General features: G+C 45.2%; 1 protein-coding gene across 3 annotated transcripts in view; it reads right to left on the reverse strand.

The window, feature by feature from the left end:
* Positions 1–4,754: 4,754 nt before the first annotated feature.
* The window catches only part of Klhl2 (kelch like family member 2), a 112,221-nt gene continuing 89,952 nt past the window's right edge, over positions 4,755–27,023 (reverse strand). For 2 of the 3 annotated variants that reach the window (XM_052752361.1, XM_052752363.1), the window contains 9 exons: positions 24,890–25,006; positions 23,472–23,621; positions 18,578–18,695; positions 16,947–17,144; positions 16,093–16,194; positions 13,872–14,000; positions 13,148–13,288; positions 7,847–7,990; positions 4,755–5,874 (listed from right to left, as the gene is read on the reverse strand). In XM_052752361.1, coding sequence (XP_052608321.1) covers positions 5,846–5,874; positions 7,847–7,990; positions 13,148–13,288; positions 13,872–14,000; positions 16,093–16,194; positions 16,947–17,144; positions 18,578–18,695; positions 23,472–23,621; positions 24,890–25,006 — 1,128 coding nt within the window. In that variant the 3' untranslated portion in view covers positions 4,755–5,845. Of the gene's footprint in view, positions 5,875–7,846; positions 7,991–13,147; positions 13,289–13,871; positions 14,001–16,092; positions 16,195–16,946; positions 17,145–18,577; positions 18,696–23,468; positions 23,622–24,889; positions 25,007–27,023 lie in introns of all 3 variants that reach the window. The other variant, XM_052752362.1, reaches the window with a different exon arrangement.

Below are 27,023 nucleotides of genomic sequence, written 5' to 3' on the forward strand. Positions count from 1 at the left end.
TATGTGAGACCTATGTCATCATAATAACAAACTCCCCAAACTAAATAAATAAAATGCAGATGTGGAGGCACATTCCTGTAGTCCCAGTGTTGGGGATGTTGAAGCAGGATTGTTCTGAGTATGAGGCCAGCCTGGGCTACATAACATGATTTTATCTTAAAAACAACTTTTTTCCTTTTTTCTCTTTTCTTCTCTTCTCTCCTCTTTCTTCTTCTTCTTCTTCTTCTTCTTCTTCTTCTTCTTCTTCTTCTTCTTCTTCTTCTTCTTCTTCTTCTTCTCTCTCTCTCTCTCTCTCTCTCTCTCTCTCTCTCTCTCTCTCTCTCTCTCTCTCTCTCTCTCTCTCTCTCTCTCTCTCTCTCTCTCTTTCCCCCCTCGATACTGGGTCTCATTATGCAGCTCTGGCCAGCCTTGAACAGAGGAGATCCACTTGCCTCTGCCATCTGAGTGCTGTATTAAAGCCATGCACTGCCACAACATTAAATAAAAAAAATTGTACAAGGGCATCATTTGAACTAGCCCTGTTCTCATCTACTTGAAAGTACAGTTGACACACAAATGTATACTCTGTACAAATGTTTTCATGTAGATGCACACTGTGTGAAGGCTGTCCTAAGAGTTTCTGAATGAAGGATGCCACTGTCCTTCCCTTCCTGCCTGGACCTGTCAGTCGTCTCTCCCCTTCCTACCAACCCAGATTTTATCTCCAGAACAAGTTCCATTGAAAAGTGTTTCTTGTGGGTCCAGTGTACCCTGAACTCATGGCTAAGTATTCGATACCTTTAGCACATATATTCTTTGTAAAAAGAATGGTGGCAGGAAGGTCACCTCAAAGGAAAAGCAATAGAACCTGGACCTTATGAGGTCAAGGTCACAGCTGTGTTGTTCTTAGGATGCCTGAGTTAGGTGAGGTATGTCTCATAGAAGATTTTTGAGGTGCTCCTTAAAGCAAAGCTTCCTCCCACTATGATGCATAACCAGAGCTGCTCTCCCACAGCCAACACTTTCCACCAGGCGGTCTGAGGCTAGGGATTGGATGGTCTAGGGTATCACACTGCAGCTCTTCCTCCCAGCTCAGCTGCGTTGCTTGCCCATCCCATCTCCAGCTCTCCTGCCTCCTATTGTCTGAGCCCGTGAACGTGACTGTACTGCAGCCCAACTCTTTCCTCTGCCCAAGCCTGTGGTGTGTGAAGTACGGTACGAACAGGAACTGTGGGCTCAGATTGAGCAGGCTTGTCATTGGTTAACAGTAGACACCTGGGTAAGTATGTTCGGTTATCAAATTCAGCACGCTGGGAGGGAGAGCCCCTGCCTAGCATGCAGTGCTGAGGATCAAGCCACAGTTCAAAAAGTGCTCAGGAAACATTGGTTATGGGTTCAGATTTAGAGTCATATCCCAGAAGAGATGTTGTCAGTTGAACCATATGTATCCCTATGAACTGGTCCAACTATTATCTTAAACCTTGGAGATTTGCAGCTGGACAGAAGGGAAGATATGGCAATCCGTTTGGCTTGTTTCCCTACAGCAAAGGGTAGGCACAGTGAAATGCAACCTATCAAGGGATTCAAGCTCAAAATAAATTTCAAATCCTATGAAATTCTGTGATATAACAGTATTCATTTTCTTAATTTTTGCAACAATAGGAGTCAAAGCCTAAGAAATGTCTTCAAACTCACAAGTAGCACACACAGTATAAGGTCACAAACCAAGTGTCTGTGGGTTCACCACACTGAGACTTTCCTTTAAAACATGGAGCAGCCCAGGCTTAGACTCGGAGAAACCCGACTCTAAAAAATGGTTCACAGCCTTTGCTCCAAAGTGAGGCACCAGCAGCCATGGAAGTCTATAGACTGCCATTTGTTTAAGAGTAAATTGAAATAAGGCATTCTTAGCACGTGGCTAGGTAGTGCTATTATACGCTACACAGCAGGGGGTCAGAGTTTTAAGGAATGGTAAAGAACCAAGTCGTCTGGCAGCACACAGGCCACTGTATCCACACAGGCCCTCTCTGCTTTCAGCGGGATTCAAGAACAGCAGGCAGCAGAGCTCCCTGGAGAAACAAGTACACAGGCCTGGCCTTGAAGTTTCCTCAAGCCCGGGACTGCTTTCTTTTCTTCTTAAATACTTTTTAAAGTTATAGTTACATTATTTTCCCCTTCCCTTTGCTACTTCCAACCCCTCCCATGTACCCCCTCTTGTTCTCTCCCACGTTCATAGCCTTTTTTCTTTAATGTTGTTACACATTCCTAACTATAAAACTATATAACCAGTCTGTATAACGTTACTTGTATGCGTGACCACTTAGTATTGGATAACCAGTTAGGTGATGGGGCGGTCTTCTTAGGGAAGACTTTCTTTCGCTCTCCACATTCCTTAGTAGCCTACAGTTCTTTGTCTAACATTGAGGCTTCCTGAGCTTTCCCTGTCTCGTTAGCCTGTCTGGTGTCATCTTCTTCGCTCAGGTCCTGTGTGGGCAGCCATGTTGATGAGACTGCATGGGTACAGCTGCTCTGACACTTTTCGGAGAGACACAATCTTAGAGCAAACTTCCTGTTCTTCAGGCGCTTACGATCTTTCCAACCGCTTCTGCCATGATCCCTGACCTTCAGCTGCTGGAGCTGTGTTGTAACCGTCGGGACTGTGGGATTGAGAACCACACAAACGAACGCGTTTTCTGCATTTTGACCAGTTGTGGTTTTCTGTAATGCTCCCTGTGGGCTGGAAAGAGAAGTTTCTTCGCTGAGGGGGTGAGACCACACACTTACTTGGGAGGAAGGGGGCTGCTTTCTTAGAAAAACTCCTATGTTCTTCTCAGCCTCAACTTCTGAACTCTTTCTTATACAGAAAGAGATGCTGGGAATTCTTCTGCATGTCAGAGTCAAGGCAGAAAACCAACTAAGATATTTCAAACTGGGAAGATGACGGTCGGAATAGGGCAGGGAGGCATGTCCAGGGTCTTCTACCATCGCTTAGGAATCCAGCGACTGACAAACCTTGGCAGGCAGGAAAGAATGAGCCAAGACAAAGAGCTGTTTGACAAGCCAAGGACTTAATCTCTGAGATCACATTTTAAGAAACACTTTAAAAACTCGAGGTAAAGCTTGATGGACTGGGAGTTTAAAAGTAGAACATGAAATATACTTGGTCTTGGTCCCATCTCTGTCACTATGTCCTATGTCCCTTCTGCATAAGTCTGATTACCAAGTGAGTAGTTGGCTCACTCCTCAATTTATGCTAATGAGATGACTTAGGGTGGCATGATCCCTCGGGAAGGCACCGGTCACCTGTGACTGGATGACTAGAGGACCTTCCCAGCCCCACCTGTAAGGGGAAGGAGACTATCAGGCAAGCCCTGTTAGAGTGGGTGGGACAGTGATGATCGAGTTGTGGCTCTGAGGACATGGAAGCTCCACCCCTTACCTCAGCATGTCTCTTCGTCTGCATGCTTCGGAACATCTCTAAAACGAAACCAGAATGTAAGCCTTGTGTGGTGGTGGTGCACACCTTTAATCCTGGCGCTCAGGCGGCAAAGGCAGGGGGGAGTTTAAGGCCACCTTGGTCTACACAGCAAGTTCCAGGGCAGCGGGGCTGCATTTGAGACCCTAACTCAAAAATACATAGAATCATGCAAACCAGAACATGTCTTCCCATCTTGTGAGCTAGCCTAGCAAACAGATGTCACACAAGGGGGGGGGGGGGGTCACTGCTGTCTGCTTTTAGTCAGTTGGGAAGAAGTACCAGCGATTGGCATCCGCAGTGGGGGTGGGGAGGCTGGTGGGACTGAGTCCTCCACCTCGTGGGATATGGCACTGTCTCCCGACAGGGTGGAACTGAACCACTGGCTACCCAGGAAACAGCCTTCGGAGAACTGCTAATGTGTGACAGCACTCCACACACACGTAGTCACAGAGATATTCTGTGTTGTGAGAAGAGAGAGAACCATCTCTCCCTTATAGGAACTGACTGGGCAAGAGAAGGTGTGGATCCTTCTCTTGCTGCTGCTGTGGGCAATGGCTGAGTTCCAGTGTCATTCGACCCCTGACGTGGTTGCTAATAATGGCTATGCTGGGAGGCTGCGCTAATGTGGAAATTCGTGTTTCATCAAGCGGGCACAGACCCTTTCTGATTAAATTCTATCTTCCTTTATAATGGAGACTTCAACTGTGTAATGTGGCTCTGTTTACATTTGAACAATTTGTATCAACTACAAAAAATGTTGTAATTTTTTTTTCCTGGTGATTATAACTTGCCAACAGTGTGAGTTAACCCTGAAGATTCCTCTCCTGACCCACAGCCACAGGATCTTATTACTTCCTTTCAATTCCACCCGTTCTGCTGTGTCCAGCACTTCACCCCACTCCCATCCTCCAATTCTTTGTATTTATTATCAAAGCAATAGGTTCTCAGCTGCTTCTCAACTGGGTTCCCCCTTCTGTCAAGGCTACTTGCTCTTTTTTTTTTTTTTAATCTGTGTGCTGTTGATGATAAAAAGCAAGGAAATATAAAAAGTTTAAGGTTAACCAATCATTTACTTTGATGGCTGAGGTCATTTTTTTCTCCAAGAACAACTCCCGGGGACACCAGTTATTGCTTTAATAGATTTACAGTACAAGTTACTTTAGCAAAAAACTAAAAATACAGATTGGTTAAAAACATGAAAAACTATATACATCTATATAGTTGGAGAACCCAAGTTTTGCAAAAAGAACAGGCAAACAAGTCACACAGGAAAAAATCAAGGACATTGTGAAACAAATAATATACAAACTTTTATTCAAAGATAATTCAAGAAAGACACATGTTGGTCATCTTTAAAGAGATTAATCGAAGATCTCAGAAAAACTATCTGCTCAATACACATGGTTACTCACAGAAAGCTTTCTCTTCCATTAATAGCAGCTAAATTTATACACACAGAAAGAATTCTTAAGACCATGCAAATTCAGTTGAATTCCATACATTCATTATATTCATCAAAAACCTGCAGGTATGTTCATGCCAAAGGTGTTACTTTTAAGAAAAAAAATTAAAAACACACACCAAAACATGACCAAGATTAAACTGAAGAAAATAATAAATAAGCATAATTTATATTTTATTTAAAAAAGTTTGGCATCACACATCTTAAAGTGTGTTACACCATGTTCATTCCTCAGAAGTGGCGTTTTTAAGTGTTAAGCATTGTTAAATATCAAAAAATACAACTCTGTTTTACAATGTAGTACTGGCAGAATTCAAAGTACTGTGCCAATTATAAATAGATAATCAAGTTTCAAACATCTTTTCAAACATATTTAAAGGAAAGCATATAGACACACATTTATATGCACACAATTTATTATATTCATGTAATCAAAGATATTTATAAAAGCAGACAGGTTCATCTCTCAACTGTGTTGCATACTTACATAGATTTTATTCTGTCCAAAGAGTCTCTGTTCCCAGTAGAGATTTTTCAGGAGGAAGAATAAAGATAAAACTTAATTTTACAAGAACACACGTTAACTTTATTCTCTTTCACAAAATAATCCCGCAGTCATTCGAGGCTGATAAGAACGGGTTTATATGAAAGCGACTGCTGCCTAAAGACCACAGAGCAGGGGCTGTGGTCGGGGTCTCTTGTTAAGTCAGTCAGCGGCTGCTCGGTGCAGAGAAAGCCTACACGGTGCTTCTACCAAAAATAATCTTCGTGATCCGAGGCCTCTAAAGGCAGAGGGTCTCGTCCTCTGCTGAGACGTAAAGTGCAGAAGACGTAAAGTGGAGAAGCCCTAGGCTCTCAGTCACCTCAGAAATACTTGTCGACGGCAGTTTCTCATGTCTAGGTACGCTGAAAACATCCTCTGGGGCTCATAATGGTTTATCAATAACTGTGACCCCTGCACGAAGGGATGAAGAAACAAAACATGTCACAGGCAACGTTCTGTGCCTCTGAGAAAATCCAGAATTCTGTACTGCGAAAGCCCCCGGTGGCAGTTTCTGAGTGCCTTTTCCTCCAGGTGACAAGCACCACGTTTTAAAAATTAGATTTGTTCAGGCTGGAGAGATGGCTCAGTGGTGAAGAGCACTGAGTGCTCTTCTGCAGGACCTGGGTTCAATTCCCAGCACCCACATGGGGGAATCAAAGCAATCTGTAACTCCAGTTCCAGGGGATCTGGTGCCCTCTCCTGGCCAATGTGGACACCAGGCAGGCATGCAGCGTGCAGACATGCATGGAGGCAAAACAACCACACACATATAAAATAAAACAAGTAGATTGGTTTATTTTATTTTATGTGCATGAGTGTTTTGTCTGCATGTGCACCACATGCATGCCTAGTGAACTCAGAAGTCAGAGATCTCCCAGTACTGGGTTAGGGATGGTTGTGAACACACCACAAGGGTGCTGGGAACTGAACCTAGGTCCCATGCAAATGCAACAACTGCTCTCAACAGCTGCACTATCCCTCCAGTGTTCATCATTTTCTTCTTCTTCTTTTTAAAATAAAGTTTATTCTTTAAAAAAAAAAAAAAGGACTTATTCAGGCGCCAAAGCTACACAGAGAAACCCTGTCTCAAAAACAAACAAACAAAGAAGACTTATTGTCATCACCTAATTATGTTTCTATGTGTGTGCCTGAGTATGGTTCCATGCAACATGTGAGTTCAGGTGCCCCAAGATTGCAGAAGAGGGGATTAGCCTGTCCTGGGGGCTGGAGGTCTTTGTAAAAGTAGCAAGCACTCTTAACACTGAGCCATTTCTCCAGCCCCTTACAGGACCATTTTAACATATACGGCTGTGAAAGGCCTACTCAGATGTGAATAAATTCTGTATCAGACTTCTTGGCCTAGAACTTTTTTTTTTTTCCTTTGAAGATATTATTGAGGAGAATTTGCTCTAGTCAGAAACTAACAAATTGTACCTAATACTTGAAGGGTCAGAAAACCTGCTGGAGGGTGGATATGTCCATCATCTTGATTGTGGTGATGGTCTTGTGGGTATGTATGAGTGTCAACAGAGATGTACCCTAAAATACACAATAGCTGTTCTATGTCATGACTCAATGAAGGTTGTTGGAAATTTTTTTCCCTAATACTGCATCATTTTATTCCTGAGATCCTGCTATATAGTTTCCTGTGATGGTGTCATTTTTGGAAGACGGATAAAAAGCAGTGATGATTAATTAGTAAAAATGAATTCCCCCCCTTCAAGTATAATAGTAAGTATGTTACATTCTGATACTTACAACATCATCAAAATTAGTAAATATATAATATGTAGTTGTAAAGACTTCATTATATTAAAGATTATTATAATTTTTCTTCTTAAGATAATGGGGCAGAAATTACATTATTCCAACCAATGGTATATTGAAATAAGGCATTTCTACCATGCCTCCCGGGCAATGCACTGACATGGTCATACTTGCTTCTAATTAATGACTTGGATGTGTTACAGCACATGTATAGACCTAAGAAGACAACTTGTGGGGGTCACTCTGCTCCTTCCATCGTGGAGGTCCCAGGGACTGAACTCAGGTCACCAGGCTTGGCTAGAGCCTTTGCCAGATGAACGCTCTTGCTAGCCCCTTAGTCACACTTCTTGGATAAGGAATTAAAGCCTTGCTGCATAGTGAACTGCTCTTCACCATATACTGCTTTTAATCATTGAAATTTATTAAATATTTTGAGCTGTAGATTAGGTATTTGAAGCATTACATTATGAGAATGATTGTGCTTCACTGTCAATACACACATTGAAGGTACACTGTTCAAGCACACGATATAGAAGATTTCCTTCTTACAAGAAAATGGGCTACATCACAAGGATGTCACCTGTACGCCAGGAGATAAAGAACGAAGTAACCGTACCTGCATAGCTTCTCCCCGTGCTCATACAAGAGGACACCACTGTCCATTTATCTGTTGTGGGATTATAATACTCTACCGAAGCCAAGTTACAGGAACCGTCATCTCCTCCGACAACATATAACAGACCGTTCACTGCACACACACCTTGAAAAGTTATGCAGACAGAAAACAGTTACTTTCAACATTCAGGCGAGCATGAACAAGCCCCACATGTTTTCTCAGCTGATACAAGTGATGCTCAATAACAGGGGGCGGAGGAGGGGATGATGACATGTGAGACCTACTCTGTGCATGAGCAAAGCTCCTACTGTGCGCCATTATCGTGGGCACCATTACTGCAGTAGCTGCTTTAGATATGACTAACTCACTTAATCCCCACAACAGCTTCACTGGTAGGTTAGAAGGTATTTCAATCCTTATTAAGAGGAGGGAGAGAGGGAGGGCGGGAGGGAGGGAGGGAGGGAGGAGGGGGGCGCGGTCAAAGTGGTAAAAGGTTCTCAATGTCAGCTTTTTAGAAAACTCTAAGAAAATATTATTAACAGACGGTTGACATGAGTGCCAGGGCTATATAGCTCAGTGGTAGAGCAGCTGCCTAGAAGGCAAATGATTCGCAATTCAAGTTTTACATCGGATAGCTAAGTTATTTTGTTTTCTCTAAATGGATCTGGGGTTGTAGTTCAGTAGCAGAGCACTTTCCGCGTATGTAGGAGGTGCTGGGTTTAATCTCGGGCATTGCCAAAGAAAAAGAGAATGGTGGCTTATGCTGTAATCCTAGCACTCTGGAGGCTGAGGCGGGAAGATGGTTCCCGGGCAACCCGGGCGACAAACTGAACCCCTGCCTTTAAAAGAGGAGGTGGGAAAAGCAGCACTATTTATTTGGTTACTAGAGTAACTTTTATTTGGCTTTTCGAAAGTTCAAAAGCTTCTAGAACAACTTTTAAAATATTGATCTCTACTACAGACAACACACACACTTTTCTTAACCCCAAACAGGTAACACAAATTTTACTTTATTCTTCAGAGACGGCAGGGTCTCAATTTACCTTGAACTCATTATGTAGCCATGTGATTTTAACTCCCGATTCTGTCTCCACCTCATAATAGGCAGGATTACAGGACTGCACCATCACACCTAAATTACTTTTTCTTCTCTTTTTGAGATAAGGTCTCACTCTGTAGCCCAGCCAGAATGGCCTCAAATTCACTCTGTAGCTCAGACGGGACTAGAGTCATGGTAACCCCATTGTGAGTGGTGGCGCTGCCCGTGTGAGCCTGGCTTACATAATCTACTTAGTCTGACAAACACCATACCTTGAACATTTCTCCAAAGCAATATTGATCTGCATAATCTTAATGGTTGCACAATTTCCACGTGTGTAAAACCACGTTTATCTAATCTTTCATCACCGGGAGTTATTTAAAATGAGGAACAAAAAAAGCATCTATATATTTGAATATTCATAGAATTATTTACTATAGATTTTTTAAAAAGAAAACTTCAGAGGTAAACACTGTATTTCAACTTCATTTTGGTTTTTTTTGTTTTTTTTTTTTTTTTTTTGGTTTTTCGAGACAGGGTTTCTCTGTGTAGCTTTGCGCCTTTCCTGGAACTCGCTTTGGAGACCAGGCTGGCCTCGAACTCACAGAGATCCGCCTGGCTCTGCCTCCCGAGTGCTGGGATTAAAGGCGTGCGCCACCACCGCCCGGCTCAACTTCATTTTGTTTAGGGCTGGAGAGGTGGCTCGGCCGTTAAGAGCACTGGCTGCTCTCCCAGAGGACCTGGGTTCAATTCCCAGCTCCTGCATGGCAGCTGTGATAACAGCTGTCTGTAACTCCAGTTCCAGGGGATCCTATGCGCTCTTCTGGCCTCCACAGGTACCAGACATACCAGTGGTGTACAGGCACACATGCAGGCAAAACACCCACACACATAAAATGAAATTTTTGTTAAGTCAACTCAATTATTTTTAAGTAAAGAACCTAAGTCAGGCATGCTATCATACACATACCTGAGCTCCCAGCACTTGAGTCCAGGAGAATAGCAAAGTTGGGCTAACCTGGTCTGCAGTGAGACCTAGCCTCGAACACACAACTGTCTGAAATTTCCAAAATAATTATTCAAAAAATGCATATTCAAAACTACACTAACATGGAGTGAGCCTTCTTTCTCTCTTCTGCTCAGACTCAACTGTTTTACCAGTCTAGTCTTTTCCCAAGGGTCAAACCCACACTGCTTTCAAACAGTTCAAAATACTTAGAAGCAGAAGCCACATACAAGTTCCTCGAGGTCTGCATGTGTACTTGAGTCCATGCTAACTCACTGACAGACAACAATTGATGGTGAGGACATCCAAGAGGCCTGAATGGCCCAGTGAGCTCAGGGCTATGCTTGCGGAGCCCCTCCACAGACCTACGAGGGACTCCCAGGTGAAAGAGCACCCCACTGCGGAGCAGGCCAGTTTCTGCACCCACTCGAGCAGGACGGCCATCCCTTCTAATGTCGTAAGTTCATTAATGCACTGAGTCACACCAGTCCTTTAGGCAGCTGGGAACCAAACCACCTTGCCAAAAAGACAGACTTCCCTCAGGCACTTGGCCGTTTGGGTCTGTCACACAGAGCAGCCTGGGATGCAAGATTTTTTTTTTTTCCTTCATCTCCCCAGTGCTGGGATTACAGGGATGTGCTACCATGCCTAGATTTTTTTTTTATATATTTTACCACGCTTATGAAAACTTCTGAGATCTGGCTTGTAAACTGGTTGCTAACTCAAACTCCTGTGGTACCCTCATCTTTCCCCATGAGTAATTAGCACATGCCCTTCCCCCTCTTTGCCAGATGAGCCCTCTCTTCCCCAGAAGTGCCTGGAGAAGGCCTTTATCCTAGATTAAGGAAAGAGTCTGGACAGAGCTTATCAGATGCTGAGAAACACAGACTGAAGGTTACCCAACATTTCTAATGCCGAATACGCACACCCTGGATCAAGCATGGGGTGCTGCAATGCCTCCAGATTATCTCTTGCTGAAACACTTGTCGTATCTTACCAAATGCAACCGACCGGGTAAAGTGCACGGGCCGAATAGTTAATTATAAATTCTGCTCTGCTATGGACAGTCCTTCCTGTCCTGTACTTTGTGTTCCCCTCGGGCCACAAAGAAAACAAAACAAACAAACCAAAAGCATTTTTTTAGGGAGTGCATCTAGCAACGAAATTCAACCGTACACGGCAAACCTTGGCAATCACCAGGAATTTAGACTATGGGGAGGGCAGAGGACTGGCATCTCCCTCTCAGGAATCGTTTAAGTACAGTCATATGCCATGTAAGTTCAGCTCAGGCACGGGCTGGCTATAGAGTGCTGATCCCGTGAGAGTATAACAGAGATGGGGAATTCCTACCATCGATGATGCTGTAGCCTGGGGCAGCTAGCCCGACACGGTAGCACGTGTCTGGTAATGCTGGTGTAAACACACCTACAGCACCGCCCTCTGTGTGAAAACACTGCACACATGATGCTTCGTGGTACATAGCCGTGCTACTACTTTATGTATTTTATAGTTATTTTGAAGAATATCCTTCTACGCATCAGAGATACATGTACCGTAAACAATGGAGAGTCGCCCAGGCAGCAGCCCCATACAGTTTACGTCTACTGTGTTTTTTTTTTTTAATTGCATCAAGCAGCCACATGGTGTAACTGGCCTATAACATCTTGGATTATGTAAGTCTGATGTTTAGACAATGTGAAACGCACTTGCAGCTAAACCCTTTTCTCAAAATGTCTGGGAAAAACGTGACTCTGACCTCGAAGACCTCGGCATTAAAGTTATTTTTGTTGTGGCTACAGGTTTCTTTATGAATCCCGAACTACATTAAATCAGGACAAGCTCTTCAGACTTTCCCCCCAAGATACAGATAATAATTTGATTTGTTTATAAAAGTCTTGTTACATAGTCCAGACTGGCTGGAACCCAAGATCCTCTCACCTCTACCTCCCAGTGCTGGTGTTACAGGTGTGCTCCATTACATCTGGTTCAAGTAGCTTCTACCTGCTGTTGATGTTTACCCAACTGGGCCGATTCACTAAGAACTGAGCTCACTAGCATGTGATATGTGACAGGCATTCAAAAATGTTTACATTGAAAATGAGTGAATTCAAGTATCAAATTAAGAGGGGTCTACCAGCAATCTCAACAGTCTACAAACATCACCAAAAGCTGCTACAGAATATAAGGTCTCCAAAGTATAGAAACAACATGCTTTATTCTAGATACCAGGCAAGGCATCACACTGCAGTGTGCTTGTGCACACGCATGTGCACACACACACACACACACACACACAGACAATGACCTTGGACTTCTGAGTCTCCTGCTACCACCTTCATCACTGAACTGCTTAGGTTAAAAGCACTGACCACAACGCCTGACTTATGTGGCCCTAGCGATGGAACCCTGGGCCTCACAAACACTAGGCAAGCATTCTACCAAATACGCCTTTTATGTGTTTGTCTGTTTTGAGACAGGGCCCAAGCTGTCCTGGAACCCTCTACATATCCTCAAACCCACAGCAATCCTCCTGCTTCAGCACCCCAAATGCTAGGATTACGGATATGAGCCACCATATCTGGATTCTTAAATTGTTAAAAAAAAAAAGAATTTGGTGGTGCTAGGGACCAAACCCTGGGTCTTATACACGTGAGGCAAGTGTTGTACCACTGCACTGAGCTGTGCTCCAGCCCAGGTGTTCACTGCACCGAGCTGTGCTCCAGCCCAGGTGTTCACTGCACCGAGCTGTGCTCCAGCCCAGGTGTTCACTGCACCGAGCTGTGCTCCAGCCCAGGTGTTCACTGCACCAAGCTGTGCTCCAGCCCAGATGTTCACTGCACCGAGCTGTGCTCCAGCCCAGGTGTTCACTGCACCGAGCTGTGCTCCAGCCCAGGTGTTCACTACACCGAGCTGTGCTCCAGTCTAGGTGTTCACTGCACTGAGCTGTGCTCCAGTCCAGGTGTTCACTGCACTGAGCTGTGCTCTAACCCAGGTGTTCACTGCACCAAGCTGTGCTCCAGCCCAGGTGTTCACTGCACTGAGCTGTGCTCCAGTCCAGGTGTTCACTGCACTGAGCTGTGCTCCAGTCCAGGTGTTCACTTTTAAGGGCTTCCTAAATAAGCTTTTGCACTGGAAACCCTCAAAGACTATCAGGGAATGAAATTATCAAATGAACAATGGAAAATAGGCAGGGGAAACTAGGAAAACGTCTCTAAAAATGCAGCATGGACGGCATAACCTTGGGTTCAACAGATACCTGCATTTCTTCTGCACATGTTCATATCTGCAACCTGCCTCCAGGCGTTGGTGGTGGGGTCATATACTTCCACACTTTTTCGTACTAAAGGACCATCATGACCTCCTACAGCATATAATAAGTTGTTTAGGACGCCAACACCTATAAAACACAACCAAGCAAATTACAGTAGAGCAGAGCAGGCAAGAACCTTGCAGGACAGTGCAGCAGACACAGACGGCTTCAGATGAAACTCTGAAGTCCTAACTCGTGGGATGGACACTATCGGGAAAGCCCACCACTGCAGAAGCAGAAGGGAATGGACTGGGAAGGACCTTGGGAAGAACCGTTACTCTAATAAGAGAAGAAAGTCAAACAGGAGGGACAGACGCAAAGCCCTTTAACAAAATCCCCTCACAAGCAACCCTTCGAAGCGTTCAGTCTGCGAAAGCTTACACTGTGAAAGAAACAGCCATGAAAAGACCTGCTTACTGAACAACTTCCAAAGAAGCACTTGCAAAAAACCAAAACCTCAAAGGAATGACAAAATGACATTATGTAACTAATGCAGAGGAGCTTTTCAGCACTCGGAGCCTTTTACTCTGTAAAAATGTGTGGACGTGCTATTTATCACTGCCGCTTAAAAGCACTTAGGAGAGCCAGTAAAAGCCACACGCATTTTCAAACCCCATGCGCAGACGCCCATCAGTATTTCCCCTCGGTTGCTGACCGGGCTTCTACTTACCCGCTCCACTCCGCCTGGTGCTCATTTCGGCTATGTAGGTCCACTCGTTTGCAGTGGCATTATAGCATTCTACTGTGCTGAGACACTGGCGGGAAGCTCCATCGTAACCCCCCACGGCATAGAGCAAACCTAGACAACGGAACCACAAAGAAGCCCCAATAAATAACCTATTTTCCTCATCATAAAATATTAATATATCGTGCTCTGGGGTAACAGAGCTTCCCCTTAAAGTATTCCTAGTTTTTAGAATATACTATAGTCTTGCCAAATGGTTAACATGTGGAATGACCAAACCACATTAGAAAGAGAGCAGGGAATAGAGGATGCACTCTTTCTTCCATGTTTTACATTTCCATCCGTGACCTGATCGACAGCACTGAGAAGTACACTCATGACTTTAGATAACACTAGCTGATTCACGGACAACATCCTGGAAAACAGAAATACCAGTTATCCTAGTCAGCTGGGGCAGGGAGTTAAATCAAGAGTGAGGAGCAGCGGGCCTAGACAGATGGCTCAACAGTCAAGAGCACTGGCTGCTCTTCTAAAGGACCCGTGTTCGAGCCCTAGCCCCCCACCCGGCGGCTCACAACCATCTCCAACTTCTGTTCCAGGGGATCTGACACCCTCTTCTGGCCTCCACGGACACTGCATGGACACGGTGCACAGACATGCATGCAGGCAAAAGACCCATATACATTAAAAAAAGAAAGAAAAGAAAAGCAGTACCAGAATGCTACACAGAATGCAATGAAAGGCCTGGCAAGACAAAGCTATGAGGTACTAACACTACGTCACGGATGAAGTATTAATGTACACCACGAGCGACATTAAAAACAACATGCTAAATGAGAAAAGCCAGTCGTAAACATGCTCTATGATTTCATTTACATAAAGTGTCTAGAAGAGAGAAATGTACACAGTGACAGGAAGTCGGGACTGCTAAGGGAAATAGGGCTTTTAAAAATGTTCTTAAATGAACTGTGGTGATGAATACATAGGAGTCAAATGGGAATTTTTTTTTTTTTTTTTTTTGGTTTTTCGAGACAAGGTTTCTCTGTGTAGCTTTGCGCCTTTCCTGGAACTCACTTTGGAGACCAGGCTGGCCTCGAACTCACAGAGATCCACCTGCCTCTCCCTCCCGAGTACTGGGATTAAAGGCGTGCGCCACCACCGCCCGGCCCAAATGGGAAATTTTTATGACATTTCAATTATGTTTTAAGAAAAACATTTTTAAAATAGATTTATTTTAATTATTATTATTAATTACACACACACACACACACACACACACACACACACACACACACACACACGAATGCAGGTAGGTGCCCGCAGAGGTCAGAGGCACTGGATGCCCCTGGAGCTGGAGTCACAGGCAGTTGTGAGCTGCCTAATGTGGGTGCTGGGAACCTAACTCGGGTCCTCTGGACGAGCAGAAGATCGTAACTGCTAAGTCTCCAGCACCCCTGAAAACACCTTTGAAAAGAATACAGGAAGCTGGGACTGCTGGCGCACACTTTCATCCTAGCAGTCTGGAGGAAGGGGAAGGCTGTTCTATGAGTTTGAGTCCAGCCTGGTCCACACAGTGAGTTCGAGGGCAGCCAGAGCTACATAGTAAAAAAACTCTGTCTTCAATTTTTTTTTTAACCATCAGTGAGGAAGAATTGGAAAAACATGAATTTGCCTAAGCTAGTATTTGAGGGGGGGGAAAATCACACTGAAGAAATACCACATAAGGCTTTCCTTCATCTGGAAACACAGTAGGACAATGATGAACTAACTCTAGCAACTGCCCCTTGAGGGTTCAGTGGCCCTCGTCTGGATACGAACTTTTGGACGTGCAACGACCTGAACTGTTTCCCCAACAATTGCAACAAGAAGAGATGAAAGGGCTGGGTGCCGCTTCGGGAATAAAGCACATGTCCAGGATCTGGGTTCAAGTTCCAGTGAGGTAAGAAAAATTAGTTGACAGGTTTACGTAGTCACAAAGAGGGAGGGAGGGAGAAGAAAGAGAGAGGGGGAGGGAGCGGGCAGAAAGGGCTTGCTTATATAGTTTAATTTACATAAACGGGCTCATGTTAAAAGAGAGCAATTAAAATATATAACCACTGCTTTTCCTCCATCCGTTTATGAAACTGTGCTCAATCTCCAGAGGAACCACTCTCTGGAACCCAGAGTTAGCTGCAGACACTCACGTGGGGGGACCCAGCAGACCTACCTCCAACTACGCCCACACCCACACTGCTCCTCCTCGTGTTCATCGGCGCCACATGAAACCACTCATTGGATTTTATGTTGTACGCTTCCACAGACGATAAACCTGCGAGAAAGCACAATACCCTTCATCTCCTCTTCCAAAAAGACACACTTGCTCTTTTATGCACATATCACTAGGGGAAACAACATCAGGTATTTTATCTTGGGCTAAAATTAAAAGAAGAAAATGGGAGGGCATGCTAATTACATGGTAGGAGTGGCTTCTTCATTGGAAGCTTTTATGCAAGCTGTTGCCGTTTATAAGCTTTTTAAGCATAGACAAGTGACGGATATTAATGCATAAGAAACAAAATTTATATAATCTGCACTGTTACATCATTTTAAAGTATGTGTGTGTGTGTGTGTGTGTGCATGGGTTTGTGCACATGACTGCAGTTCTCATTCAGGCCAGAAGAGGGTGCTGGGTATCCTAGAGCTGGAGTTACAGCTGGTTGTGAGGTGCTCTGCCTGAGTGCTGGGAACCAAACTCTGGTCCTCTAAAAGGGCAGGAAGCACTCTTAACCATATAGCCATCCCTCCAGCCTTCACTCTTATCTTTTAAAGAAAAAAAAATGTTAATTTACGGTTTTGAGACAAGTTCTCACGCTGTAGCCAAGGCTACCCTCAAACTTACAATCACCTTGCCCCCAAATTCACCATACTGGCCTTTAAAGAAATCCTTGGTGACATTTTAAAATGGCTCTAAATATAATGCCTACTAAAAACACTCAGCTGTACGCTAATTTTACCGTCATCCGTTCCATCAACGGGGTTACCACGTTAATTCTAACAGCCGCGCAGGAGAGAAGAAATTACCTGTGCTGCCGTCAAAGCCCCCCACCGCATACAGCAATCCATTCAGCACGGCTGCGCCCAGCGTGCTTCTCCGGTCCCGCATGTTTGCAACACTGGTCCACTGGTCCTTCACGGGGTCATAGGAATCGACAGTGCGAACCCTGAGCGAACCGTTGAAACCCCCGACAGCGAAGACAAGCCCAGCCATGTAGACCATGCCTGCGAAGGAAGACACCAACTCAGGAGGAATCCGCCATCCAACAGCGGTCGCCCCGCTTTGAAAGCGGGCTGTGATCCACAGAGTCCACGGTGTTTGCCAGAACACAAAACTCTTTTGACCGTTTTTAAATAATACTGAATCGGTCTTGAAAAATTCTCTTCGTTTCCAAGAAACCTAAAGTCAGAGTGCACCATGGGTCTATGCACTAGACATTCACTGCTGCGGTTTGTTGTAAGCTAGGATGAAAACGTTTTCACGGCTGTTGAAAACTAGTGGGCTAGGGGGGTGCGTGGCTCGGTGGTCATGTGCTTGCCTGGCCTTGCACCCCATAAGCGAACAAAGCTAAAGAGTAGCCAATACAGAGAGAGAGAGAGAGAGAGAGAGAGACAGACAGACAGACACAGACAGAGAGACAGGAGAGAGAAAGAGGAGAGGGAGAGGAGAGGCAGGCAGGGAGGGAGGGAGAGAAAGAGAAAGAGAGGGAGAGGGAGAGAGAGAGAGGGAGAGGGAGAGAGAGAATATGACTATCCTGGCCCCCAGATGTGCTAGGCAGGAACAGGAACTCTGCGACTGGATTACAGCCCTGGCCCTTCACCCTTCCAGAATGAAGTAACTCCGAGTATGCTGGCACATAACATCCCACAGGACATGCTGCTGGGAAGAAGCAACCAGCCTGGAAAGACACTATAGAACTCATTCTACAAAGGGAGATGAGAACCATGGGTCCATGTTTCAGCCCCAGTGGGGATTCTCAAGATTTGTAACTGCTTCTTTTGAGTAGTTTTGGCCAAATAACATCTGCTTCAACACATCTGCAAAACACATGCTAGAACGGAAGCGACTGTTGCGTGCAGCTTGGTTGGACGTTTCCTAGAACTAAAGGCCCAGGGTTAAAGAGTTTTCTCTCTCGGTATTTCATCAAGGTAACTAGCAAATCATTAAGGTAAGTCAGCAAACTGCCAGCTCCGCCAGTCTGTCCTAGAAAATCAGATGAAGAAGACAGTACAGCAGCCAGGCACAACGGAAGACACCCGCAATCCCAGTGCTTGGGAGGCTGAGGCAGAAGGAACAGGAAGTTCAAGGCCAGCCTGGGCTACATAGACACATAGACCCTGTCTCCAAAAAAACTAAAAGGAGCTGCTATCCTTTCCACAGAAGGGGTTCAGTCAGACTTTTACACAAGCTGCTGCTTCTTCTTTAATTTAAACATGTCTCATGTGGTGCAGGCTGGCCTTGAACTCGCTATGTAGTAAAGGATAACCTTGCACCCCTCATCTTCCTGCCTCCTCCTCTGGAGGGCTGAGATGAGAGGCACAGAATACCTTGTGCATTTCTAATAGACCTTTTTTTTTCTTTTCTAGTGGCTGAAATAAGACCCGAGAGCTCCCAAAGACCCGGAAACAGAGAGCTGGTCATCCCAGCCCACGCTCACCTGCTCTGCACCTCCTGGAAGGCAGCTCTGCCACCTGGTGCCATCGCTCTTCCTTGAAGTCGTAGCATTCCACACTTCGGATGGCCTTCGGCGCTTGGCCCCCGACCACCACCATCAACTAAAAGGGAAGAAATGTAAGTGCTTGAACCAAAGACGTCACCTACTGGAGAGACTGACGACAGCCTACAGTGACAGGGACAAGAGGGGCGTGGGGTCGAAGAGGACACGGGGAGCTGGAGGAAGATGGCGACCAACCGAACCAACACGCCCGCGGTATCGGCCAGGGGCACGCGTCAGAACTGCAACTCTATCATCGAGCACACTCAGTTTAAAAACAGGTTTCCAGAAACTTAAAGAGGCCTCCAGCCCCTCAAGCAAAAGTCGTATTGAAGGCAAAAACAGTAGGCGGCCAACACTGGCAAGGCTGCCGGGTGTCATGGGGCTGCAGTCATCAGAGGTTAAGACTTTTACAGTCCAGAAGAGATGGAAGTAAAGTGTGTTACTCAGCAATGAGTACGAGGACAGTAAAGTATTCGTAGATGGAGAAATTGTTTGAAAAAAGAGTACCCCGAGTGGATGAGAACATAGAATGAGGCCTCTCTCGACACTCCATAAATAAACCATCTTCAGAACGTAACGAGAGGCCTTCCGAGTTTCCTCCGGTCAATAGGACAGCTGACTGAACACATCTCTATCTGCCCAGAACTACGCTGGGGATTACACAGGACATGTGTCCATGAGCTTATAGACCACACCGAGGAACTAACACCCCAGGGTGGAATTCAAAGCCAACGTGCAATTGTAGCAATCAAAACCCACATGACATTAACTGCAACTGGGGATCAGGAAAAGGAGAGTGGAAGTTTCCTGGGGAGCTGGAGCAAAGGCTTTGGGAGATGGACAGGACTTCTGTCTTTTGCCACACACAAGGGTACTTTCTGGCAACGGGGAATAAAAACTACCATGTCAGAGCAATGTCACAGTGAATATGGAAAACTTTAAAGTCTAGGCAGGGCTCTGGGGGGGAAGAAGAGACCATGATAAGAGAAACGAATACTGAAAACAAACAAATAACAACAACAACAAAACCAGTGTGGAGAAGCTCACGAAAATGGGAGGTTTGTGACCGTGACCACAGGATCACCTACCTGTACTGAAAACTACAGAAAGATGTGCACACAGAAAGCATGATTCCAGAGTCACAGTAAATCCCAAGTTTCAAAAAAAAAAAAAAGAGTAGCCGGTGTTAGTTACAGAGTAAAGCAGAAAAACCCTTAGGGTGCTAACGCTTAGCACAGACCAATGGTGCCATGATTTCAGTTTATTCTTCTAGTTCTGAATTCAAATAAGTAAGAATGAGAGAAAGTCATTACACCTACTACCAAAAGACCAAACAAACAAACAATAAAACAGCAGGGGCAAGACTGTAAAACTGGTCTTGCATGACCTATCAAGATCAACCCTGTGCTCAAACCTCAAAGCTCCATCGGACAAAGACACGGGACGAAAAGGGTCCTCGATGATGTCTTCAACGAAGACCGAGTCAAACATCAAACCTCAGAACAAAACAGAGTTACCTTCAAGATTTTGTTTCTAATTTTAATTATGTGTATATGTGTATGATTGAGTGCGGGGGTTTGTGGACATTGAGTATGCCCGCAGAGGCCGGAGGATAAGGGTACTGGGCGCCAAACTCAGGTCCTCTGCAAAGTGCAGTACGTACTCTTAGCCACGGAGCCGTCTCTCCAGCCCCCAGAATATTTTAAAATCCTCAATCAGCATACTGATTGATAGATTTCACAATTCTCAAACACATCGAAAGGAGAACAGCGGGAACATCTTCGTTTGACTTCTCCAACAGAGACCAAGTCGGGTAGAGCTTTGTCCTCCAAACATCAGAGGAAAGGAAACAGGATGCAGGCAGGAGAGGGCAGAGAGCAGGGGCGGCGGGGAAGACACTGGGAAACCTGAGTGCTGGGATCAGCACAGGGGCTGTTTGTATCATGGGTCGGTACTTATCCGTAAAAGACACGTAACCCGACCTGAGGGCCACACACGTGTGTCACACGGCACACAAGGATCAACAGGACAGGGACAGCGGATACTGTAGGGAGAAGTTAAAGGAAACACTGGAGGAGGGTGAGAGGTGGGGCGACAAGGAAATTCAGTTTATCCTGAATGTAGTTCACTTAGACTTCCTTCACCCAGAAAACACATCCATGTAACTCCACCAAAAAAAGCGGGGGGGGGGGGGGGGCGGCGGGCGCACGCGCTAACAGAGATAATGAAGTATGCAGTAGCAAAACACATACAGTGGGGTTGGTAAGATGGCTCAGTGATTGTGAGCATGTACTGCTCCAGTAGAGGACTGGAGTTCAGTTCCCACACCCAGGTTGGGTGGCTCACAACTGCCTGGGACTCTATCTCCAGATAATCCAATCAATGCCTTCTTCTGGATTTCACATGTACCGGCATGTACATGCATATTCATACACACAGACACATACATGAAAATTAAAAATAAATCTGAAAAGCATACAGTTTCTCATTATGACATCCAACTACAGAGATGCTTCACACAATCCTCGTATAGTTTACCCAGGATGCAAAACTAACGTGTGGGACTAAGAAGTCATATGTGTAATTAGTGAGCGCTAATCAGAAAGGAACACAAGAAAACACATTTACAGTGGGACTGCATCGGAATTTAGAGTAATTTCCTCTGTATTCGTTTGACCCTTCGGGATCACAGTAAAGATATCATTACTACAAGATACACATGCAGATAACATTAATCCTGCTTCATGCCTACCTACTTACTTAGAATAAACCCTGAGTATAACCACTGTAAAAGGATAAACGGTACCATAGAAAAACTGCCCACACAGGCATCTTTTCCAAAAGCCATGTGCATAAAAAAAATCTCAGAAGGAACGGCACATCCAGAAGATGCATACTCCGAGTCACAGTGCTGCTCAAACTGTCGGCCCTGTCTGCTGCCCGTCCCACGGCAAGGGAGGGAAACCCGGGTACGTGAAATGCCAGAGAACCTCCATGAATCCATGTGCACACCACAAACAACAGCTAAAACATGGACAATCTGGAGCTATCTAAAGTGGGGAAGGGAGGCCACACCAAAGAGGCCCAGGAGAAATTAACTGAAGACATGGCTTAAGCCCTACAAAGAGAAAAATAAACACTGGACAGGATTTTACCACGGGCTCCGTAGCTCTGCGAAAGTGCCACGTTCAGCCTGGAAATGAGACAGAATTCATCTACATTCTAAAGGCCTCTCTGCAGTACAGCTGAAGACGCCAGGGGAGGATGGAATGTGAGCAAAGGAGGCTTTTATATTTTCCCCCTCACAGATATGAAATATTGGGGGGGGGTGATGAGATGGCTCAGCAAGGGGCGGGGCTTGCCACCAAGCCTGATGATGTGAGTTCTAGCACACACGCGCGCGCACGCGCGCGCGCACACACACACACACACACACACACACACACACAATGTAGAAAGACTAACAAGCATGAATGAAATGGCAACTTGGGGCTGGAGAGAGAGGGCTTAGTGTGTGAGAGCACTTCACTTGCTGCTCTTCCAGGGACCCTGGGTTGGGTTCCCAGTATCCACACGGCAGTTCACAACTATCTTTAACTCTATAGTTTCAGGAGATACAAAGTCCTGGTTTCTGCCAGCACCAGGCAAGTATGTGGTATGCATATATATAGAGAGAGAAATAGCTATAGATAGATATGCAAAACCCTCATATATACAAAAAAAATTAAAGTCTAAAAAATATTTTTTAAAGAAGAAGTATAGGAGCCGGGCGACAGTGGCACACGCCTTTAATCCTAGCACTCAAGCGACAGAGGCAGGCGGATCTCTGAGTTCAAGGCCAGCCTGGTCTACAAAAAGATCCAGGGTAGGCAACAAAACTACACAGAGAAGCCCTGTCTCGAAAAAAAAAAAAAAAAAAGGAGGAGGAGGAGGAGAAGAAGAAGTCGTAGTAGTATAGGGACCCATTAAACTGTAGCCAACAAGGAATAGGAGCAGGAACTGACCAAGCTATTGATCATATTTCATCCTAACATGCAAATCTAAGAAAACACCAGAATTTCAGTTAGAAACTACCTTGCTCACACAGAAATCTTGCTGTTTAGTCTAATTTCTCTCTTTTTGCCACTTGCTACTTTAATTAGAGGAACCCAAAAGAGACAAAAACCAACTGTCTTCCCTTCCAGAAGTGTGATGTCATGGAATTTATAAAGATTAAGTGATGGGGCTCTAGAGATGGCTCTGCTGTTTAGAGTGCTTGCTGCTCTTGCAGAGAATGCGTGTCCGCATCTAGCATCTATGTGGAGTAACTCACAACCCCTTGTAACTCTTCAGGGGATCTAATGCCCTCTCTGGGCTCTGTGGGTGCCTGCACGTATGTGTGTCTACACATAGACACACACACAAGTTTAAATAAACAGGGCTGGAAAGCTGGCTCAGTGGTTTACAGCACTTACTGCTCTTTCAAAGGTACACAATTCAGAATCCAGCACCCATACTGAGTAGCTCACAAATGCCTTTAACTCCTAGATCCAAGGAATCTGATGCCTCCTTCTGGCCTCCATGTGTACACATATCACACACAAATAAAATAATAAATCTTAAAAAGAACTGGAAAATGCCTTTTAAAAAGATTAAATGAATCGAACATTCCCTATCCTTAGCATGGAGTCAACAGAGACTAAATCATAAATCCTATGGTGCATTCTTAGGCAGATTTCCCATGCAGAAAAAAACCTGAAACAACAAGGCATGGAAATTCAGATGACCAGAAGCATTAACAGCTTCCTGTGGGCCTCTGGATGGGGCAAGCACAACTGTGAACAATAGGTCCTACTTTGGGAAGGTTCATAGGTGTCCTCAGCCGGGTCCGCACACTCTTCATCAGCATGCGCTGCTCTGTGGGCAGCAAGTGGTACTTCATGGCTTCAATGAGGTAATCTTTGCAGGCGCTGCTGTTCTTCACCAGTGTCTCCTCTTCAACCCTCTGTGGGGAGAAAGTCGACAAGTCCTGTGAGGGGAACAGCTAGGGCAGGAGCAAACGGCTCCAGAAACAGACAGGGAAGGAAGGAGAGCAGCTGCTGTCCTGTCCATACCCACTTCTGCTCGGGAAATGTGACCTACAGAGAAAAACATCGATGAAAGGGACGGCCTTCAATCTCAACCAGAGAAAACGAACTCTGAAGATGACAGCGTCACACCCACCCATTTCTTTAAAGAAGCTGAAGATGTGACAAGAAATCTTGGTGGAAAGGCAGGGCTGGGGATTCAGGACTGTCCCTTGGAATTCACTCCCCGCCCCTACTCATGATGTCCCAACAGTAAGTGAACAGAAGATGCAAAGATGTTGATCGGGGCTATTGGGAAAAATAGTGGGTTTTTCAGTTGGGCTAGGAAATGCTATTAGTTCATGATACTCTCTTCCAACACAGGAGGGCAAATGAAAAGAGACCAAAATACTTAAACACATTATACCTACGTCAATTTTTATTTTTATTTATTTATTATTTATTGCCCTGGCAAGTCTCGACCTCAGTATGGGGCTTTCTCCTCCTCCTCCTCCTCCTCTTCTTCTTCTCCTTCTTCTTTTTTTTCCCTTTTAAAATTACTACAGTATCTAGACACCACACGGACCATGTTAAATAACAAAACCTTAGGATGCTGAAACCTGATTTTGTTAATCAAAAATGTCTTTTTATAAATGGTTTCAGCTACAGAATCAAATGCCGAGATGTTCCCAAAAGACTGCTAATAAGCCAACGGAGAGCAAATTAAAAATACTTCAAGGATGACTAAGAATCATCCGTTCCTGTTTATTTCAGCCTGCTTTTCTTCAGCTCAGAAATAAGGAAACCACAGACACGTCCCTGCGAAATTACGAAGCAGAATTAAATAGCAAGTGGGTCCAATCTCAAAAGCCCACTCCTGTTGGGCGGAGTCTACTAAAGGAAAAAGGTAGGGAGGTGTTAGTGCAGGGTAGAACTTGGGCGTATTTATTTACATGCTCTCAGAGGGGCACAGATGACGCCTCAGAATGCTTCTCATACTTTCCTGAACCAGAGAGAGGGTGGAACCCACTTTCTAGGAACAAGGACAGGCTCAGAGGGAGCTGCCAGGATGCCAGGTGCCATAACTGTCCTCTTTCGGACACTCTGTAGTCTGAAGCCCTCCCCAGGTGTGAAGAGCTCGACATGCTGCCAGCCAGGCCTGCAGATGCCGTCCGTCCGTATGCCTATGATTGGTGCGTGCACTCACCTGTACCAAGTACTCCCGTGGAAGCAAGGGGAGCCGGACGTGTTCCATGAGCCGAGCCATGAACTCCTGCCTTACATCCTTATCATGGTTTACCCAGGCTATTACCGCTTCAAATACCTTAAAAATATGGAGAGAGAAAAACAGGAGTTATATGCCAAAGCATGTAGATATAATATGATGAAATACATCTTCTATACAGCGCTGCTAACACTGAGAATCTATGGATCAAAACTCTGAAGTCTTGACTTGCAACACACAAAGACACTCAGTGCATTAGCTTCTCTCTCTTCCGACATATGTCAGCCTAGTCAGTACTTCATTAAGCTCTGTGTACACTCAATAAGTACTCTTCATTTCGTATTTTCTAAGCATTTCTCCAAGGTCATCATAAATCTTACTGAACCTGAACGGTAGCTGTGAGAATATGATAACACACAACTTTCTTCTCTGTAGTTCCAATTATAGACTTAAGCTCCTTTAGAATAAAACACCCAGGATAATAAAGCACAGAGACAACCCCCCCCCACCACCACATGTACTGATTCATCTTCACCGTTAATGTAGCTGGCTTTAGAATCACTCCTCGGTATGTCTGTGAAGGGGTTTCCAGAGAGAAAAAACTGAGGGGGGCGGGGGAACCACCCATCTTAACCACCTTTGCATGGACTGGGGACCCAGATGGAATAAGTAGGGGGAAGAAGAAGGCCACAGGGTGCTAGCATCCCCCTTCCTCTGCTTCCTAACCCCCACAACAGGCAGTTACTGCTCCACGACGCCCCCCTGTCCTGAGAGCCTTGTGGGAAGCCAGCTGGGTGACCAGCTCCACATTTTACCCCAGGGTACTCTTGAGGAGTGAGGGATAACAGATTTAGATAGAAGGATAGAGGGGAGAGAGACAGAAGCAAAGAATAGCCTCGGGAGGGTCTGGATCCCTATCCACCAGCCTCTTCTATCTCTTCTAAAGGGCTATTTATAGGAATGCCAAGGGGTGGAGCAAAGACCTCAGCCAAGTGCAGACTCTTTCCAATCACCTAGGAACCATGCATGTGGTCAGGCAATCCTCTAAGGCGGCCCTGCTGGGTAAAGCAAGCTCAGATCTCACTAGGAAACCTCTGTGGGCCTCCACAGAGCCTGAACACTGGAAGCTCCAGCCCAAAGAATTCTTTCTTCTTTGTGTTGTTTCTGCCCAGTCTTGTGGTCCCAGGAACAGAAAAGGGACAAGTAAACACGCCCTTAGAAATAACTCACTCTTGAAGTTCTCTTGAGGTTTACAAACAAATTTGGGACTTTGATAGTTATAGATCGGGGTCTAGGCAATAGGTTTGGCCTCCTTTACCAGAACTGAACACATTGAAATGTAGTAACTTGGCCATTTTCACAAACAACAGGGAGAGCATCACTACACAACATGTTCCTCTGAGGAAACTAAGCCGCTAATAAAGAGGCAATGCCTTTGACATAACTTCCTCCCAGACGGATGGATACATTTCCCGATAAATCTTTAAAAGGTTGCAGGAAACGTATGGCAATATGCAAATGGTTACTGGAAACAAAAACAGGTTATTTTGAGACAGCCTGGAAGCTAAAAATAGTGCGCACCCTAATTATCATCTGTCTTTAATTCATCCTGTCAACAAGGACTTACTAAATACTTCTGTGCGCCAGGTGCCAAAGATAACGAAGTGAAGAGAGTCCACGCTCTGTCAACTCTATCCACTGCTGTTCAGTTCTCTCAGCTCTGTGCCCCTGCTTCCACTGTTTGGGATCAGAGTCTCCTGCCGTAACCTCAACACTCCCCTGTGTGGCACTCACGCCACAGGAGGGCTCCTGCTCACCACCGCCATGGTGAAAGCTAGTTTCTGCGGTTCCCCCAGTCAGTCTCATCTCCGAGGACTTAACACCATTGTGTAATAACTTTCCGAAACGAATCTCCACTATCTCTATGCAACCAGCAGAGCGTGTACAGTAGAAGCAACTCTGTGACTTCTGAAGGTGGGTGGGTCAGAGGAAGCCAGCAACTTTCCCTTTGGTCTCTTGAATAGCTTGTTGTGACAGCCATGTATGCCACATAAGAAGCAGGGTTACCTACAGCAATTACCACACCACGAAAACCTCCAGCAAGTGACGAAAGAGG

Source organism: Peromyscus californicus, unplaced genomic scaffold, assembly GCF_007827085.1.
Source record: "Peromyscus californicus insignis strain IS unplaced genomic scaffold, ASM782708v3 Scaffold_23__1_contigs__length_62951481, whole genome shotgun sequence".
Classification (NCBI taxonomy): Eukaryota; Metazoa; Chordata; class Mammalia; order Rodentia; family Cricetidae; genus Peromyscus; species Peromyscus californicus.